Source organism: Salvelinus alpinus, chromosome 8, assembly GCF_045679555.1.
Source record: "Salvelinus alpinus chromosome 8, SLU_Salpinus.1, whole genome shotgun sequence".
Lineage (NCBI taxonomy): Eukaryota > Metazoa > Chordata > Actinopteri > Salmoniformes > Salmonidae > Salvelinus > Salvelinus alpinus.
Window position 1 is genome coordinate 30,372,710 of NC_092093.1, and position 20,706 is coordinate 30,393,415.

Consider the following 20,706-nt stretch of genomic DNA (forward strand, 5'->3'; position numbering starts at 1 on the left):
CTGCTAAATAAGTTCTGTTATACTCACAGACATGATTCAAACAGTTTTAGAAACTTCAGAGGGTTTCTATCCAAATCTACTAATAATATGCATATCTTATCTTCTGGGGATGAGTAGCTGGCAGTTGAATTTGGGTATGCTTTTCATCCAAACGTGAAAATGCTGCCCCCTATCCTAGAGAAGTTAAGGAGCGCGGTTTGGCGGGTCATGTTCGGAAGGACGCATAACTCGACCCTCGCCTCTCCAGAGCCCGTTGGGGAGTTGCAGTGATGAGACATTATTATAATGTCTATAATTATAATTATTATTATAAAAATGGTTTCTACAGCAGCACCATTGAGAGCATCTTTACTGGCTGCATCACTGCTTGGTATGGCAACTGCTTGGCATTCGACTGGAAGGCGCTACAGAGGGTAGTGCGTATGGCCCAGTACATCACAGGGGCCGAGCTCCCTGCTATCCAGGACCTCTATACCAGGCGGTGTCAGAGGAAGTCCCTTAAAATTGTCAAAGAATCCAGCCACCGAAGTCATAGACTATCTGCATTGACCCTTTTTTGCACAAATTATTTTTGATTCATCACATACGCTGCTACTGCTTATTATCTATTCTGTTTCCTAGTCACTTACCTATATGTACAAATCTACCTCAATTACCTCATACCCCTGCACATCGACTCAGTACTGGTGCCCCGTGCATATAGCCAAGTCATTATGTATTTATTCCTTGTGTTATTATTTTTCTATTATTTTTCTCTCTGCATTGTTGGGAAGGGCCCGTAAGTAAGCATTTCACTGTTAGTCTACACCTGTTGTTTACGAAGCATGTGACAAATAAAACGTGATTTAGATTTTACTGCATTTATGAGTGTACTGTATATCTGGTGTGTGTCCTCTGTGGAAATGGGTGTGATGTTATTACTACATAATAATACTTGCACTGCTTACTTTTTTTTAGACAGAGTAACGTCAGGAAAGCATTAAAGCATGTGGTCATCTAATTGTGTCGTTGATGTATGTATTCTTGTAGGCTGTTGGCGTGTGATTGGGCTGTATCTCTAATGTTTGTCATGTGAGGGTGTGATTGTGTTGCTTTTATGATCGTGGGTAGTTGAGAAACACGTAAACAGGCCTAAGGGGAAAGCTCACACTCAGGCCTGTCCCTGGTGCTGCTGTTATCTGATGGTCTGGCCCTGCCTCTTCCTGAGCGCCACTGCTACGCAGCTGACCCCTGGTTCAGTCAGTTTCCACCACGTGAAACAGTGTGTGTGTGTGTGTGTGTGTGTGTGTGTGTGTGTGTGTGTGTGTGTGTGTGTGTGTGTGTGTGTGTGTGTGTGAGTGAGTGAGTGAGTGAGTGAGTGAGTGAGTGAGTGAGTGAGTGAGTGAGTGAGTGAGTGAGTGAGTGAGTGAGTGAGTGAGTGAGTGAGTGAGTGAGTGAGTGAGTGAGTGCAGCATTTGTGTGTGAACCAACCCCTAGCCTCCCAGATATTCTCTTACATCTACTGTGAAGAGCAGTATGAGTGGATCTCCCCACCATTGGAGCACAGCTCAAGTGATGGAAAAAACTCCAGTGCCTTTTATGAACTTCTTAATGTAACTTAATCTACTTAATGAAAACAGATATTTCCATCTGGGGCACGCGCACTGTTCAAAGATAGTCATATACCTTGTCATCACATCTAGATATAGATTGTTCCATGGATGGGAAGTTGCTTTGTCAATGTTTTTTCAAAGTCAGACGAGAGAATATAAACATGGCAAGTATAGCCAGTCATCTGAAAGAAAATAAACCAAATATCTCTTAATTATGTGGAGTAAGATTTCCCAGCAATTATTCAAGTGCTGAAGTGCGTTTTAATGGTCTTAACTCTTAAGAGCTGCTCTTAAACATCTCACTGTGTTTGCCAGAACGGCTGTTGTTTGTGCGTTCGTCCTTGCTTTTGTATGTGTTTGAGTCCCTGAGTTCAAAGTGCACCCTGGCTCAGTGTGGGAGAGCACCCTGAATGGTGTGTGTGTGTTAGCTCACAGTGTGTCTTGGAGAGCACTCTGCTGGCTCTGGTGCTTGGGGGGGGGGGGGGGGGGGTAAAGGCTTCCCTGGCCTTGGGCCGAGAGAGACCAGAGTGCTGTTGTCGGTTGGTGGCTAAGGGAAACCCCACATCCATCCGAGGTGGAGATCAGCTAGCGGAGTGAAGAATGCACTGGCCATGCCAAAACGGAAAATTAAAGAGAGCTCTCTCAGGGACGTCCAGTGAGGGGGGAATAACATAATGTTACCCATCGGCAGAGCACAGCAACTAGGCTGGAAAACACACTCTGCCGTTAACTGTTATACGTGTGGCTCATAATGCCTTGGCGCCGACCCTTTGCACTTAGTTAGATTGAGACCATCCTAATGATTTGGCAACAGCAGCAGCAGACTCCTTAAACCTCTTCTCTGTACATTTTTAAACATGTTATGACCTTAGATTCCTTTGTGAACAAAGCATGCGACACACAAGGTTGTCTTTTACCAACACCAGATAGCATACTGCAACATTTTCTCTCATCTTCATTGCAAAATGTGAAGAATAGCAGATGAGCTATAAAACAGCACATGTGTTGAATTGCAGGAAGTTAGCTTTAAAACTGCAAAATGTTCTCACAGTCTCATGATAAAATGCATAAAATAGCATTACAAATCTGCAAATTTTTCTCTCTGCCCATGGCAAATGTGTTGGAATGTGGGAAGTTAGCGGTTTTCCCCAAAAAAAATCTATTTTCCCCCCAAAATGTTTTTGTTGTTGTTGGTTTTTGGGTGGGGGGCCCCGTGGTGGTAGGTGTTCCCCAGAACACAGCAAGGACAAGGTAACAGGAAGATGGCTTTTAATGCCACATGGTACAAAGACTATTCATGGCTGGAATATTCAGAAAGCCAGGACTCACCAATTGTTTTGTATGCAGACACATTTCACTACCCAAAGTCCCTCCATCTGCCTTCAAATTATCCTAGAATCGTCCCTGATTTCAGTGTGCTGCTAAGCCTCACCCAAGGCAGCACTTGCCATGCAGTCAGATGTGTATGTCAGTCACCTTTAGAGCACAGCCTGGAACCAGTTACATATACCCTCAAGCTTCAGTAGCAGTAAGTGAAATATTACTCCTGGACTAATTTACAGTTTCAATGGAGACTCCCTGACTCTCTCTCTCTCTCTTTCTAACAGGCATTTATTGTCCTCAGTTCAGCTCAGACCACACTGAACCCTGAGGTGTCCCAATGCCATAATGACCATAAAATGTACATAGGATATCATATACTAAGTTGATCATATAGTTGAAGTCAGAAGTTTACATACACTTAGGTTGTAGTCATTAAAACTCGTTTTTCAACCACTCCACAAATTTCTTGTTAACAAACTATAGTTTTGGCAAGTCAGTTAGGACATCTACTTTGTGCATGACACAAGTCATTTTTCCAACAATTGTTTACAGACCGATTATTTCACTTATAATTGTCACGTTCTGACCTTAGTTCCTTTGTTTTGTCTTTTCTTTTAGTATGGTCAGGGCGTGAGTTGGGTGGGTTGTCTATGTTAGTTTTTCTATGATTTTCTATTTCTGTGTTTGGCCTGATATGGTTCTCAATCAGAGGCAGCTGTCAATCGTTGTCCCTGATTGGGAACCATATTTAGGTAGCCTGTTTTCTGTTGGGTTTTGTGGGTGGTTATTTTCAGTCTTTGTGTGTCTGCACCAGACAGAACTGTTTTGATTGTTTCTTTGTTGTTTTGTTATTCAGTGTTCAGTTTTGTTTATTATTAAATATCATGAACACTTACCACGCTGCACCTTGGTCCTCACCTTCTAACACTGACGACAGCCGTTACAATAATTCACTGTATCACAATTCCAGTGGGTCAGAAGTTTACATACACTAAGTTGACTGTGCCTTTAAACAGCTTGGAAAATTTCTGAAAATTATGTCATGGCTTTAGAAGCTTCTGATAGGCTAATTGACATTATTTGAGTCAATTGGAGGTGTACCTGTGGATGTATTTCAAGGCCTACCTTGAAACTCAGTGCCTCTTTGCTTGACATCATGGGAAAATCAAAAGAAATCAGCCAAGACCCCTGAATTTTTTTTGTAGACCTCCACAAGTCTGGTTCGTCCTTGGGAGCAATTTCCAAACGCCTGAAGGTACCACGTTAATCTGTACAAACAATAGTACGCAAGTATAAACACCAAGGGACCATGCAGCCGTCATACCGCTCAGGAAGGAGACGCGTTCTGTCTCCTAGAGATGAACATACTTTGGTGCGAAAAGTGCAAATCAATCCCAGAACAACAGCAAAGGACCTTGTGAAGATGCTGGAGGAAACAGGTACAACAGTATCTACAGTAAAACGAGTCCCATGTCGACATAACCTGAAAGGCCACTCAGCAAGGAAGAAGCCACTGCTCCAAAATCGCCATAGAAAAGCCAGACTATGGTTTGCAACTGCACATGGGGACAAAGAGGAAAAAGGGGGAGGCTTGCAAGCCGAAGAACACCATCCCAACCGTGAAGCACGGGGGTGGCAGCCTCATGTTGTGGGGGTGATTTGCTGCAGGAGGGACTGGTGCACTTCACAAAATAGATGGCATCATGAGGGAGGAAAGTTATGTGGATATATTGAAGCAACATCTCAAGACATCAGTCAGGAAGTTAAAGCTTGGTCGCAAATGGGTCTTCCAAATGGATAATGACCCCAAGCATACTTCCAAAGTTGTGTCAAAATAGGTTAAGGACAACAAAGTCAAGGTATTGGAGTGGCCATCACAAAGCCCTGACCTCAATCCGATAGAAAATTTGTGGGCAGAACTGAAAAAGAGTGTGCGAGCAAGGAGGCCTACAAACCTGACTCAGTTACACCAGCTCTGTCAGGAGGAAAGGGCCAAAATTCACCCAACTTATTGTGGGATGGTTGTGGAAGGCTACCCGAAACGTTTGACCCAAGTTAAACAATTTAAAGGCAATGCTACCAAATACTAATTGAGTGTATGTAAACTTCTGACCCACTGGGAATGTGATGAAATAAATTAAAGCTGAAATTAATCATTCTCTCTCTATTTCACATTCTTAGAATAAAGTGATCTAACTGACCTAAGACAGGGAATTTTTACTAGGATTAAATGTCAGGAATTGTGAAAAACGGAGTTTAAATGTATTTGACTAAGGTGTATGTAAACCTACGACTTCAACTGTACATTGACAATCAAGTTTTGTGGTTTTCATAGTTTACAGGTGGGGTCTGAGATAAAATATACCTTCCAGTATATTTAGAGTCGTGATATTCAGTCTAACAAACAGCTGTCATTTAAGACAATAGTTAAAAGGTGGCTTTTTAGATATTTAACTTATTAAAGAGATATTCAATATTAAAGAAATATTATTAATGTCAAACTCTAGAATTGCAGGAACTTTTTAATGTAAATATTCATGTGCATCATTATAATAAAACTCAGTATTCATCTTTTGTGTCTTGATTTAAATAAATATGCATGAGTGCATCATTATAATACAACTCAGTATTTTGTGTCTTAATATTTGCCTTGAAATACCTTCATTAATGATGGTGACGACTTATCCTTCCACTTATACTGTGTTTTTAAAATACCCCTCCATATACCCCTCAAGAGAGGCATCATAAGTCATGTCAAACTGTGTAGAATTGCAGGAAATGTGTTTTAAAATGTCAAAACAAATTCTGGGGAATCCCCGGACACCCCTTCTACTGTTTGCCCTTCTCCCCTCCCAATATCAACACCACAATTTCGCCCTTGGTTTCTATTATTCCTGTGGTCTGTAATAATTCTGTGGTGTATGCTAATATTAGTTAAGATGTGCGCCTGACTGTGACCATCTCTTGAGAGAAAAATCTCTGTTTTAACCATGAACTGCAAAAATAATACATTCAACTACATTAGTGATTGACAGGAAAAGGAGTCAAATGTTAAAGTGTGGTGGGTTGGATTCTGAATGGATAATAAATTAACACTGACATCCATGCACAACAGAGCACTGTTCTGTTTTTTTCTCTTGTAATACTACAGTGTTTGCTATGAAAACAGACTGAGTACTGTGCAAGGAACACAACACAGTGTAGGTTTACTCAAGGCATCCTCTGTTTGCCATCCATACAGCACAAGTCATGGAAGAAGATCAAGAACATGGTCCACTGGTCTCCGTTCGTCATGTCCTTCAAGAAGAAGTACCCTTGGATCCAGCTGGCGGGTCATGCAGGTAAGCCTTGACAACGCTGCTTCCGGAATGTGGGGATTCTGGGATAAGGCTATGGAAGGAATGTGTGTTCTGTGTTCCGCTCTCCTTCTCCCGGCTGGATTGGATACGCTACAGTGACCATTGTGTTTGGAATTCAAATATAGTCTCATGCTAAGCATCAGGATATACTTGTACATCATATTTTCAAAGGCTCAGTACTACAATTATGGCATAGCTAAGAGTTTCATAATATTAGTATTTACTTTAACTAGGCTACCTGTAATTGAATATTTCACTCAGAATCAGATAAGACCTTTTCTTTAGCAACAGGACCAAACAATGTAAACCAGGCCTACAACCTCTACTGTAGTTTGTCTAAATGTTTTTATTGCATGTGATGGTTCCTCTCAGGCAGTTTCAAGGCGGGGGCTAACGGGCGGATCCTGAAGAAGCACTGTGACTGTGAGCAGCGCTGCCTGGACTGGCTGATGAATGACGTGCTGCGGCCCTACGTACCGGCCTACCACGGAGACGTGGAGAAGGACGGGGAGAAGTACAACCAGATGGACGACCTGCTCTCTGAGTTCGACCTGCCCTGCGTCATGGACTGCAAGATGGGCGTCAGGTGAGTGTCAGACACTGGAACGACACACTTTCATAGGCAGGTGCATCTCTGCGTTGAAGTTGCAATTAGGCACAGATCGAATCTCAGTTTACCCTGTGGATATCCTAAACTAAAGTTTTAGGGGGTTAAATCAAAATCAGACTGTTTTACTAGCAACGTAAACGGCATGGTAACTCTCAGATCTCTTTGTTCCGGTTTGACAGGTTAGGGTAAGGTCCAATATTTAGTCAGGCACCCTCCCCTACAGTGAAGAGATCGTCCTGTAGCTAGCAGACAGCCAGCTGGCCCCGCTTTCACACCATGACTTAAATCAGCCTGTGGGGAAAGTGTTGTGAATCCAATTCCATTCCTTTGGATTCATTATTTGGCTGCTGAACTCCACATATGTGTTACAGTTGTCAAACTCTCCCTTGTTCAGTTTACATCAGATGTATACCATATATGGGTTATAATTGTTCTCTCAGCCACTTTGTAATGTCATTAGTGACCAGTGAAGTATTGGAGTGTCTTCCGAGCCACTTTAAACTGTATGCTAACAGGTCAGGCCTGTTTTGATACAGTATCCTATATTGCTGAAATGAATAGCCGTGTTGCTTTCTCCAGCTCCTCTCTTTTCCTCTCTAGCACAGCTTTGTTTGCTCATTTGAACATTTTCTGGAAGGGCACTGCACTGCAGAGATGGACAGAGTTAGAGATAACCAGATGGCCAGGATATTAGCAAATGATAAACCGGCCTGTCCAAACACAACAATGTGGTGCAGCTCTAACAGGCTAAAGCCTGGCCTGTTATTGAGGTAGCTGGCTGCTGCAACACGAATCAGAATTTTAATCTGCAAAGGAAAGGTTGAGAAAACAGAGGCCCTGAGGAACTGAGGAAAAGGGAACCCCTCCTGTCTTCTAAAGTATATTATGTGAAATAAAACAGTTGCTCTTCTTCATTCACATGGTGGCTCCTGGGATATGATCACTCACTATAGCCATGACAATACTATAACAACTTTGTCAAACAAGAATTACCGGTATAGTATTTGACAATGTTTGTATTCTAAGATGTAGAGTACAAATATCCTTTATATTGTCCCATAAAAGGACATTTATTCTGTTGCTGGACTGGTAACACCATAAAACCATAAAATCTCATTCAACAAGTCAGTACCAAACAGATAGGAATGAGTGAGTCATCTCTTTTGCTTCTCTGTCCACCAAAGGACATACCTGGAGGAGGAGCTGACCAAGGCCCGTAAAAAGCCCAGTCTAAGGAAGGACATGTACCAGAAGATGGTGGAGGTTGACCCCCTGGCGCCCACACCAGAGGAGCAGGAGCAGCAGGCGGTCACCAAGCCCCGCTACATGCAGTGGAGAGAGACCATCAGCTCCACCGCTACACTAGGCTTCCGCATCGAGGGCATCAAGGTGAGGACAGCTGAAATGCTGTGTGAATGGACACTACTATGCATCATGATATACAGTAGAGTGATGCATTGTAACATTTACATTTCAGTCATTTAGCAGACGCTCTTATCCAAAGCAACTTATAGGAGCAATTAGGGTTAAGTGCCTTGGTCAAGGGCATATCGACAGATTTTCACCTTGTCACTCGGGTATTCAAACCAGCGACCTTTCAGTTACCTGCCCCATGCTCTTAACCACTAGGCTACCTGCCATCATACTCTCTAAAACTCACTTAATAGTTAATTGTTGAGAAAATTAAACACTATAGGGAAGATGAAAAAATCCTACATATGCCAGTCTGTACATTCGGTAGATACTAGTCAAAATTATAAACGGTGAAAAAAAAACAAAGATTTCAAAATCTATCCATAAGGAAAAAAGTTATAATGGGAAATCAAGAGTGTAATTCTGCTTGTAAGGGCTGACCATGATGGTCCTGCTTGGTTTGCGTACAGACATAACCTGCAGTCGCCCCTTAATAGCATTCCTCATACTGAGGGTTGCCAGGGCCAACAGGAGGGGATCCCTTCTCTTTAGTCTCAGTGTGTATAGGCTGTGTTGAGTGTGTTTGTCACACATAGGGCCTGCTTGTGACACTTCTATTGACAGTAACATCAGTTGCTGAAGCATCCCATTCACTCCCACATCAGTCTCCTCCAAGCTGCCATTAATAGATTCAGTGCAGCAGACAGACAGACAGATGGTCTGATTGTGTGATTCTGCCTCAGTAAAGCTAAGCATACTAATAATCTTATTTGTAAAAAGCTGGGAGCAACAACAACAAAAAAGAGCATATCTGCAGCATATCCTTCCTAGGCAATTAGATTACACGAGGGGAGTCTAATTCCTCCTAAAGCCAAGAGGGAGACATCCTGGCCATGTTTGGGCCGTAACACTGTCTTCCAGAATCTGTCTCCTCTAATGAGGGCCTGTGGTTTGACTCTGGAGGGCTACAGACAGATGTGCTGGATGAATAGTTCAGACTGGATCGGCAGCGTAGAGAGCAGCGGCAGCGGCAGGGCTGTCCGGAGTTTTCCACTCCAACCATGTCCATAGATGGCCGCGGCCCGCGGGGCTCCTCTGGCTCTCTCTGTTGTCATGACATCAGGGGTTGCCCTCGGAGACTGTGTGTGGAATCAAAAGGCTCTCTGAGTTTTTTGAGTGCACACAGCTGCTATTGTGTCTGTTGGGTCCCAGCTCAATGCCCATATTATTGTCTGCTTGCATATTTACGTTTGACAGACGCTCTTATCCACAGTTACAGTTAGTGCATTCATCTTAAGATATTTATCTTATGCTAGTTGAGACAACCACCTACATTATTTATATATATGTATATATATATACAAAAGTATGTGGACACCCCCTCAAATTAGTGGATTCGGCTATTTCAGCCACACCTGTTGCTGACAGGTGTATAAAATAGAGCACACAGCCATGCAATCTCCACTGACAAACATTGGCAGTAGAATGGCCCGTACTGAAGAGCTCAGTGACTTTCAATGTGGCACCGTCATAGGACCTTTCCAACAAGTCAGTTTGTCAAATTTCTGCCCTGCTAGAGCTGCCCCGGTCAACTGTAAGTGCTGTTATTGTGAAGTGGAAACGTCTAGGAGCAACAAAGTCTCAGCCACAAAGTGGTAGGCCACACAAGCTCACAGAATGAGACCGCCGAGTGCTGAAGCGTGTAGCACGTAAAAATCTTCTGTCCTCTGTTGCAACACTCACTACCAAGTTCCAAACTGCCTCTGGAAGTAACGTCAGCACAATAACTGTTCGTCGGGAGCTTAATGAAATGGGTTTCCATAGTGGAGCAGCCGCACACTAAGATGACCTTGCGCAATGCCAAGCGTCAGCTGGAGTGGTGTAAAGCTCGCCGCCATGGGACTCTGAAGCAGTGGAAACGCGTTTTTCTGGAGTGATGAATCACGCTTCACCATCTGGCAGCCCAACGGACAAATCTGGGTTTGGTAGATGCCAGGAGAACACTACCTGCCCGAATGCATAGTGCTAACGGTAAAGTTTGGTGGAGGAGGAATAATGGTCTGGGGCTGTTTTTCATGGTTCGGGCTAGGCCCCATAGTTCCAGTGAAAGGAAATCTTAACGCTACAGCATACAATGACATTCTAGACGATTCTGTATTTCCAACTTTGTGGCAACAGTTTGGGGAAGGCTCTTTCCTGTTTCAGCATGACAATGCCCCCATGCACAACGCGAGGTCCATACAGAAATGGTTTGTCGAGATTGGTGTGGAAGAACTTGACTGCCCTGCACAGAGCCCAGACCTAAACCCCATTCAACACCTTTGAGATGAATTGGAACGCCGACTGCGAGCCAGGCCTAATTGCCCAACATCAGTGCCCGACCTCACTAATGCTCTTGTGGCTGAATGAAAGCAAGTCCCTGCACCAATGTTCCAACATCTAGTGGAAAGCCTTCCCAGAAGAGTGGAGGCTGTTATAGCAGTAAAGGGGGGACAAACTTCATATTAGTGCCCATGATTTTGGAATGAGATGTTTGACAAGCAGGTGTCCACATGCTTTTGGTCATGTAGTGTATCTACTGAGACAGTAAAGCACAGCGTTGTGGTAGTGTTTGAATATGTGCACATTAAGTACGTGCAGACATGTCCTGCTGTCTAAGCAATATGATGCAAAACATTGGGCCACTTTCCTGTTTTGTTCACCTCTTTCAGCAGGGTTTTCCTGCGTAGAGAAATATCTACAGTATGTAGAATGGTATAGTAAGTTCCACGGTATGGGTCTGACTTTTGAAGTTATTTTGCCTCCCCTCAGACATAATGTAATGTTGGAGGCCCCATCCTCAGCTCTTTCTTTCCCTTCCTCTTTGCAGAAGGAAGACGGGACGGTAAACAGAGACTTTAAAAAGACCAGGAGCAGGGAGCAAGTGACAGAGGCATTCACTGACTTTGTCAAAGGAAACCAGAACATCCTGGTGAGTATGTGTGCATGTGTGTGTGAGTCTCTCGGTGTGTGTGTGTGTGAGTGAGTGTGTGTGCGTGTGTGCCTCCATCTATGTGTCTGTGAGCCAGAGCCCCCTACCGCTGTGACAGACCTCCCTCTCACTTCGCCATGGTCTAAAGGCCTCTGGAGGGAGCTCCCATGGACTTCCCCCTCTCTAATGGCCCAGGAAGTGAGGTCATCGCCAGGGGAGGCTGTGTGTGATGTGGGCCTCCCAGGGTTCTGGAAACAGGGCAGGGAAAGGGAAAGTAAAGAGAAAGGGGGATACCTAGTCAGTTGTACAACGGAATGCATTCAACTGAAATGTGTCTTCCGCATTTAACCCAACCCGAAACTAAACATTCAAACAAGATTTCCTCCATTCCATTCCACATTGGTTTGTCATATGTTTATCTGGCACCACTAGGCTCAAGCCAAGGCTGGCAAGCCCAGCCAAACCCACTATATCTGTCATTGTGTGGTGGGCCTTGTCCCCACTGTTGTGTACTTAACTGTCACTCATGTGTGATCTTCATCTCTCTCTCTACTGAGCTGATCTGTTGGCCAATAAGGTTTGCACTATGGAGTTATCAAAATTCACACAATGGTCTGTTTATGAGTAACGTTGTGTAATGAATACAGATTTAAATTCAGTTCAATTTTGGGGTATTTCTAACATAGTTTGTACATGAAATAACACACTTTCACCTTGAGCCTTGAATTAATGAAAGCTTTTCAGCTCAGATTTTCCCACATCTCCCTGGGTAGATTGAATAATACCTATTTTGTTCTCGCCTGTCTGTTTTCAGAACTGTTATCTGGACAGACTGAAGGAAATCAGGAACACTCTGGAAATATCAACCTTCTTCAAGACCCACGAGGTAAACAAAATCTATTTTATCTACAGTTGTAACATTTACTGAAATGAATGCCACTCAACTGGTACAGGAGGCTACAATCTGGGCAGTGGAAATACATGAACAATGGCATCTATACAAACACCTACTAATCACAGGACATTGTTATTCCAAACAGGAAGCGTAGTCAGGCTCAGGCACGTGAACAGATAGGGCTCAACCAATGCCAGAGTACATGCCCTTTTGCCCTCCACTGAAAAGTGCCCTTGAAGCTTGGTGTATTTTTTAAATTTTATGTATTACATTTTAAATGTAACGAATTTCACATCAAACTAGCTAATTTCATAAGCTCTTGAATCTCAGAAAATGTCCCCCGCCCCAATAGCTCACTCGTCTGACTTGCATGCAGTGGCTACTGGCACCGGGCGGGGAGACTTGAATACTGGTAGGAGGCTACTTTTGAGTTGGATCTGTCCTATGTGTCTCTCACTGTTAGTGACAAAGAATGGGGCATTTCCACTGCTTCTTAGTAAGATTCAGATTTCAGCTGCAGAACAAACTGAAATTAAGTAAAAACAAGTTTGTTTCAATAGCATAGCTAACTATTACATCATCATTCACTCTGATCAGATGATATTTATTTAACTAGGCAAGTCAGTTAAGAACACATTCTTATTTACAATGATGGCCTACCTCGACCAAACCCTAACGACGCTGGGCCAATTGTGCACCGCCCTATGGGACTCCCAATCACGGCCGGTTGTGATACAGCCTGGAATCAAACCAGGGTCTGTAGTGACGCCTCTGGCACTGAGATGCTGTGCCAAATAGGTAGACACTCTTCCCGATGTCAATCATCTAGGCCTGGCATTAGCTTGCTTACAATGTGGGATGATGGCTGTTGTTGCAGATAGGCCTATAAATTGTTACCCCCCCCCCCCCCAAAGGGGCACCTTCCCCCCCAAAGTTCTTGGTGCTGTGGCGTTTCAGAGGAAATGTTGAGACACAGGCCCTAGAACAAACCTCCCAGGAATAACCTATGTTCTGCTGCTTAGCTGGAGTCAGATACAGGCTGTGTATGTTAACCCCTCAGATATACCTACTGTATGTGACACCAGTGGGTCTTTATAGTGACATTTGATCTAAACTCAGGAATAGCTGATCAATAAGATTATTTGGACTCACATTTGACATCAACCATCTGTCCAGACATACTGTAGTAAGACCATAGAGATGTATAGAGATCGCAACGCTGTATCTGTGCCATTATGTTAGTCAATTTTCTTCCTCTTTTGATGTTTGAAAAAAGTGTAAAGCTAATATTGTTGACTTACTGCCACCTGCAGTGCTGGAGTCTTGAATCAAATCTTGTGTTTCATTTGTTGTGACCACTAGATGGCCGTCATAGCTTAAAGCTGTTAAACTAGGCAAACCAATTTGAAGAAGAAGATAAGGCTCTGATCATTGGCTGATAGCTCCTAACCCATAGAAATCCCCACCCAGTTGACTACTTTAAAATGGAGGAAGCCCTCAATGGCTAAAACGGGTTATTTCCAAGTAATGAGCTCTGTACATCTCTATGAGTAAGACACACCTGTAAAATTAATCATCTGGATTGCACTGGTATGTACAGTACAATGTTTTTTCCTTGTCAATGCCTTAATGAGTATTTAACTACAGAAAGCATAGGATCATTAGATCAAATAAGTATCTGAACCTCCAAGTCGTAAGGTGAAGTTTAACAGTAAAAAAATGTGTACACTGTAAATACAGTGAAGGATGTTGATTTAATGGGCAGTTATTTACTCAATGCCGATAACAACCTTTACAGGATTATATATGGCGATATAGACCATACAAAATGTTTCATTAGGCTTCTCCCTCTTTATTCTTAGATGGCTACCATACACACATTTCAACTATATTTAAAAATTCTGTCTTAGCCTATTCTAAACAGGGGGGAAAGTGTTCTTTTAACTAAATGTTTTCATCCTATTGGTATGGGTCCGCTGCTAGTTTGTGTATTTGGTGCTGACAGAGATCTCAGTGTTTTGAGGGCTAAGATGGATCCCTCTCTCCTTCTCTTCTTCCCCAGGTGATTGGCAGCTCACTGCTGTTCGTCCACGACAAGCGGGAGCAGGCCAAGGTGTGGATGATAGACTTTGGGAAGACCACCCCTCTGCCTGAGGGACAGGTCCTGAGTCACAGAGCCACCTGGGAGGAAGGCAACCGTGAGGACGGCTACCTCTATGGCCTGGACCACCTTATAGACATTCTCACCCAAATGGTGGTGACCCCAGAGCCAGACTCACTCTGAGAGGACCGTCCTGTCAACCCCTCCCCACCTCGACCCTACCCCCCTGGCAGGACCACCACCTCGCACTACAGTGATGCCTCTGGTGTCCCCAAAAAGCTACCCCTCTCTCCGTCCCTCCCTTATTCCCCCTCTCCCTGGCCCCAGAAAAAAACTGTAACCACACAAGTGAAATGTGAACACTGTTTTGTGTAAACTTGTAGATTCTGTACATACTGCTGTACAGTGTGTTTCTGTTCTGATGAGACCATGGGTTAGGTTAGGTTCTTTCTCTGCAGCTAGTCCCGTGACAAGCCTTCTTGAGATTTTAGTTGGTTTTGTTTAATGAGAGTTCTTTTAAAAATTATTTTAGTGTTAGCTAACATTGTAGAGCACTTCTTGCTTTCATAGAGGATTACATTTCTTATGAGTTACAACTTCTATGGTGCTTGGCCTTGTGGTGAAAGAGAGACAATTGAAATAGTTATATTCAGCACCTCCTGTGTTTTTAAACTAACATACAATTTAACATTGACAGAAAATGTCAAGGGTCAATATTACCCTTTTTAGCTGTTAGGATTGCCATATTCCATTTCCTTTATATGATTGTATTTGTGACCCCCTTTCCAGAATTCTCCAATGTTTATTATTAGTTTGTTTCTCATTATGTTACAAAAGCTATTGTAATAGTGCACTTGAGACTGTGTGCCGTGATGTGCCTGTCTATATTCATTTCAGTGCCTTCAGAGTGAAAGTAGAGAAGGTAGCATGAGTAGATTGCCCTCCGATATGCACTAAGAACCTATTTTATTAAGGCTAATGTTGACATTCCTGGAATCAACCATTGAGGAGTGACTATCAGTTCAGAGGTAAATGTACATGAAGCAGAGGGAGTGGGCGACTGCCTGGTCTCTAACAGGAAGTGGCCCTTAACCAAGTGAGAATGAGTTTGCATTCTAAATATTCCAAGTTCTTCAGCCATTCAGAACACTTAAAAAGACCAGGTTTTATTCTCTTATTGTCATGGTTCCCTTAGTCAGAGGTGGCATCACCTGTGATACTCTGTCATTAATGTATATGGCCTAGCATTGTACACCCATAATAATCACTGCTCTTGAATGAAACCATCCCATCCTGTTTTCCAAGGAACCTGTTCTTGAGGGGAGTTTGTTATTGTGCACAAGGCAGCTTGTGATTGCTGTTTGCATGGCTATTTGCTATTCAAATCTACCATTCCTGCCTCTTGCCCAAACATCCTGAGGTAGCAAACAAACTAATGGGATTTCTGTCTATTGTCTACCAGGTTTATAAACAGGGAGACACTTTCATCATTGTCTGATTGGATTAAATTAGCATTAAGTCATGTTTTGGTGACAATCAGGTCACACATGCATGACATTGACCATAAAAAGAGTGACTGACATTGTATGGTAGTTTTTATGGCAGTTAATATCTCTCACCTTTATCTGAGGAACTGAGAGGGGTGTGGTGTGGTGTGTTAGAATGGCAAACATAATGTCCTAAGGAAACAGAGCTCACTTCTTCAAGGCCTTCAATTGTTTAAGGCAGATGATTCTAGTAGGACAAAATAGACACATAGTTTTGACCAATACTGTAGGTGTCAAACTTGTCTTGTCTTTGAGTGCCATTGAACTACTTTACCGATGTAGCAGGGATAACAATCAACTTGACACTTAAAAAAAGCAATTCGGTTGGTAAATTGAGAGTGAAACTATAGGTCTACTGCATTGGACCAGAAAGCACAGACATAAAGAGTAGAGTGCCCTCTGCTGTTACTGAATTGTATTACATTGAGCAGCATAAAACAAATTACATGGGTGTATTTTACAGAAACACTTTTTGACTTTGATTTAAAAATGTTACCTTTATTCTCTTACTTCAATATTTCTGGAGTACCTTCTTTCAAATCCCTACTCTGTCATTGTGCTTGTAGTTTTTGTGAAGTCTCTTAGAATGATGTACTCATGACCATATTTATTTCTTTGTGACACTTGCACAAGAACACTAAATGTAGCTAGCTGCATGTGATTTTTATTTTTTACAATCCTGTCATTTTGTTGAAAGTCAGTCATGATATAATAATTTAGTAGGTCACTGTAACATAGGCCCGACTCACTGCTTCTTACAATATGTAAATAATACTGTATGTTTTAGAGATGAACAATAAGTCTGTGTTCTGTGCACTCTACCAGGTGTTCTTTGTGCCTATGATCTGTGAGACCTAGTTTCGGGCTATGCTGGCCACGGAGTGGTTGGTTGACGTGGAGATTGTCATGGCAATGTCATCTGTCATCCCGGTCCAGGTTGACATGATTGTGTCCTTCGTCTCCTAGCCTTGTGCTGTGACTGATATACACACACACTGTGCCTTTAGGTCCTCTGGTCATTGTGCTGTCATTACCCATGGATCTTCTTATGTAAATCATGCCATCATGTCAATACTGCAAGCAAAACTACCCACTGGGCACACACTGGTTGAATCAACTTTATTTCCACGTCATTTCAATGAAATTACGTTGAACCAACGTGGAATAGACGTTGAATTGACGTCTGCCCAGTGGGTATGCTTGGCTGTACAATTTTTCCGTAGTAAATTTGAACAATGGTTTAAATGCTACCACGTGTTTGTGCCTTTTATTTCAATGTACAACATGCTCTCTGTCACGGTTACGACACATGTAAATTTAGGTATTCCACATCGACTTCTTGTCAAGCACTTTTCACACAACCGGTTCTTAATGAATCTTTACACCATGTCATGTGTGGGACAAATCTCCCTAGCCCCGTTTATACCTGATTCTAACTTGAGACCTTTGTCTGGATCTTGTCCACATTCTGATTGTGCGCACATTTTTAGACAGGTGTGGACAATCAAAAATCACATTGTGATCTGATTATGATCAGATCATCCTGCCCGCCTTCGGAGCTAGTCAGACATGCATTGTGTCTGGATATCTTACAAGTGTAGACAGATCTGGACAGAAAAAACATTTAAATCATTTTGACAGGTGGCACCATTGAATGATTACATCAATATGTGTCTTACATTAAATAAATAATATTTTGAAAGAATAGCTGTGAAATAATTTGCTTAAAGGAAGGGACCAGGAAATCTAGTCACAATGCAAACACAGTGGATGGATAACAGGCGCATTTTTAACCATATGTAGACACATTTCTGGAGATATGGGCACAATCAGAATGTAGAAAAGATCAGGACAAAGGACCTATGTTAGCATCAGGTATAAACGGGGCTCCTGTCTCTTCATCTCCCTGTTCTGCCTGACCAATTTTCATCTCATAAGAGCCTGTTCAGACATTAGGCCACAAGCACAGGAAGATGTAGCCTAGATAAGGTACATGTAAGGATGTACATGGCAGCATGCTTTCAGATCCCCCTCAGAAAGGAGAAGTGCGTAATCCCACCCCTAGGCTCTTAACAGCAACAGTACATTTTTTAAATGTAACATTTATTTAACTAGGCAAGTCAGTTAAGAACAAATTCTTATTTACAATGACAGCTTATCGGGGAACAGTGGGTTAACTGCCTTGTTCAGGGGCAGAACAACAGATTTTGACCTTGTCAGCTCAGGGATTCAGTCCAGCAACCTTTCAGTTACTGGCCCAACACTCTAACCACTAAGCTACCTATTAAGCATAAAATAACTTAGAAGAACCACAACCCTAGATGAGGCAGTCATTTCCAACATGGCATTGTAGCAGATGAAGTGTTGTTAGTATGTACTTCTATAGCTACAGTTTGGCCACCAGCGTAGATCGTATAATGTCAACACTCCCAAGCACTGGGAGTATAAATAGAGATGATTCTAATGCTATGATATACAACACATTCATTTTTTGAATTTTACTAGGCAAGTCAGTTAAGAACAAATTCTTATTTACAATGACAGCCTACCCCAGCCAAACCCTAATACCACTGGGCCAATTGAGTGCTGCCCTATGGGAATCCCAATCACAGCCAGTTGTGATTGGGATACCCAGTGCCCCCAGCACTGAGATGTAGTGCCTTAGACCGCTGCGCCACTCAGGAGCCCATTATTCTGAAGAACATCTCCAACACATTCAACCCAAAGTAGCTTACACCACAAAATACACCATTGATCAATTACTGTATAACAAACTGTTGATTTCCTCTGAAATAGTTACATCACCGAAATAGCACCAGATCGATCAAAATCATGATTTGCTCATGATTGTAGATCAGGCTCTTTTGTTTTTTAGATGCACCTGTTGCCACCTTGTGGCCAAACTACACATTAACAAGCAGATGTTACAGGTAGATGGAAGGCCAGGGGGCATGAGAAACATTACATTTCCACAAACACAACTCTGAGAGTGCGTCAGAGTTACAGGTCAATACAAGCACTATATATATATATATATATAGAAAATAGTACAAATAAAGAAAAACCATGGAATGAGTAGGTGTGTCCAAACCATTCCATGGTTTTTCTTTATTTGTACTATTTTCTAAATTGTAGAATAATAGTGAAGACATCAAAACTATGAAATAACACATACGGAATCATGTAGTAACCAAAAAAGTGTTAAACAAATCTAAATGTATTTTATATTTGAGATTCTTCAAAGTAGCCACCCTTTCTTTGCCTTGATGACATGATGCCAGATGTGTTATTTCATAATTTTGATGTCCACTATTATTCTACAATGTAGAAAATAGTAAAAATAAAGAAAAACCCTTAAATGAGTAGGTGTGTCCAAATTTTTGACTGGTACCGTATATATGTGTTTGTGTGTGTATAACAACAGAGCTAAAACATAAAAACTAGAAAATAAGTGAGTGTGAGAGGAGGTGGTGTGGCTGTGTGAGAATGATGATGATCTTATTGAGTTACTTGGGTATTTATTCCCCAAAGCAGGAGGAGAGGACTTCCTTATTTAGTAACGCTTGGCCTGAGTCAGGCTGCTGGCAGGGAGCCTAAGAAATGTTGCTGGTCTGGAGACAGGGAGGCTTGGAGAGGGGCCATGCATAAAACCCACCCACACATGTTTACATACTATTTGTATATCTACAGCTGTACAACATTTTGGATACTTTTTTACATTTTGGATTATTGTGTGCTTGTTGACATTTAAAGCATTGATTGAAAGGAACTAGTAACATAAGCATTTCGCTGCACACGCCATAACACCTGCTAAACTGTGTAGGCAACCAATACAATTTCATTTGACACCGTCCTCTTCTTTCTCCTCTCTTCTCTCCTCCGTTTCTTCCCCTTCCCATATTCCCACCTGCACTAGGCGCAACATACTGTAGCCAATGGCTGACGTGTGTAACAGGGTAACCCTTTCTGCCTGTCATCTTGTGAAGTGTCGCTATAACATGGCACAGGGCTCATCGTCAGCGACAACAACAGATGACAGACAGTGACAAGGCAAATCTCAGTCATGGGGCAGGATGGCATGTCAGCTGTCATCAACTGAACTGGGTGTAATATGTTTAGAACATTTAAAAACTGTACTTTCTATGAATGTTACAAAACTACGAGTAAAGAAAAGGCAATCTTTGAAGTTAGTTTGCTCATACATTTTGCTGGGAAGTACAGTTCTGTGAATACACACATCATTCAACAGAAGTTGGTCATGAATGAACACAATCTGTCTAGAGAACTGGCAAGGCTATGTTGTGACGTGTTGTAATGGCTCTCTCCCAGACCTGTGTTTTATTACTGTGGTTTTATAACAGCTCCGGTTGTGGAGGAAGAGATATGACCCCCTCAGATTGACTGATGACAGGCTTTATGTGGCCCTGGTGATACATGTTTCACTGGGCTGCCTACAGGAATCAGAAGATGTTACTGTAAGAACTTGTGTGTGTGCGTGTGTGCGTGCGTGTGTGCGTGTGTGTGTGTGGGGGGGGGGGGCTTGTATTACTATCCTTGTGGGTACCGGAAATCCCCAAAAGTCCCCACAAGGATAGTAAAACAAGGAAAATCCTCCCCCGTGGGGACGTTTCCCAGGTCCCCACGAAGTCAAAGGCTATTTTAGGCTTATGGGTGAGGGTGTGTGTGCATGTGTGTGTATGTGGGTGTGTGTGACATGGGGACATGAGCGAGAGCAGAGATCAGGTTATGGGAATTTCCCTAGATGGTTATGAATCACTGTGATATGCCCAATTTCCTCCTGGGATAGGACTATCACTTGTCTGTATGAATCACCCGTCCCCTACTGTAAACGACAGTAAAATCAATCAATCAATCTCCTGATCAATCAAACAGAG

At 42.6% G+C, this 20,706-nt stretch overlaps 1 protein-coding gene across 3 annotated transcripts in view; it reads left to right on the plus strand.

Annotated features, from left to right (window-relative positions):
- Positions 1–17,061, plus strand: part of LOC139582901 (inositol-trisphosphate 3-kinase A-like) — a 42,843-nt gene extending 25,782 nt beyond the window's left edge. For all 3 annotated transcript variants that reach the window (XM_071413340.1, XM_071413341.1, XM_071413342.1), the window contains exons 3-8: positions 6,157–6,256; positions 6,647–6,860; positions 8,069–8,273; positions 11,167–11,268; positions 12,083–12,154; positions 14,226–17,061. In XM_071413340.1, coding sequence (XP_071269441.1) covers positions 6,157–6,256; positions 6,647–6,860; positions 8,069–8,273; positions 11,167–11,268; positions 12,083–12,154; positions 14,226–14,447 — 915 coding nt within the window. In that variant the 3' untranslated portion in view covers positions 14,448–17,061. The remainder of the gene's footprint in view (positions 1–6,156; positions 6,257–6,646; positions 6,861–8,068; positions 8,274–11,166; positions 11,269–12,082; positions 12,155–14,225) is intronic.
- Positions 17,062–20,706: the final 3,645 nt, after the last annotated feature.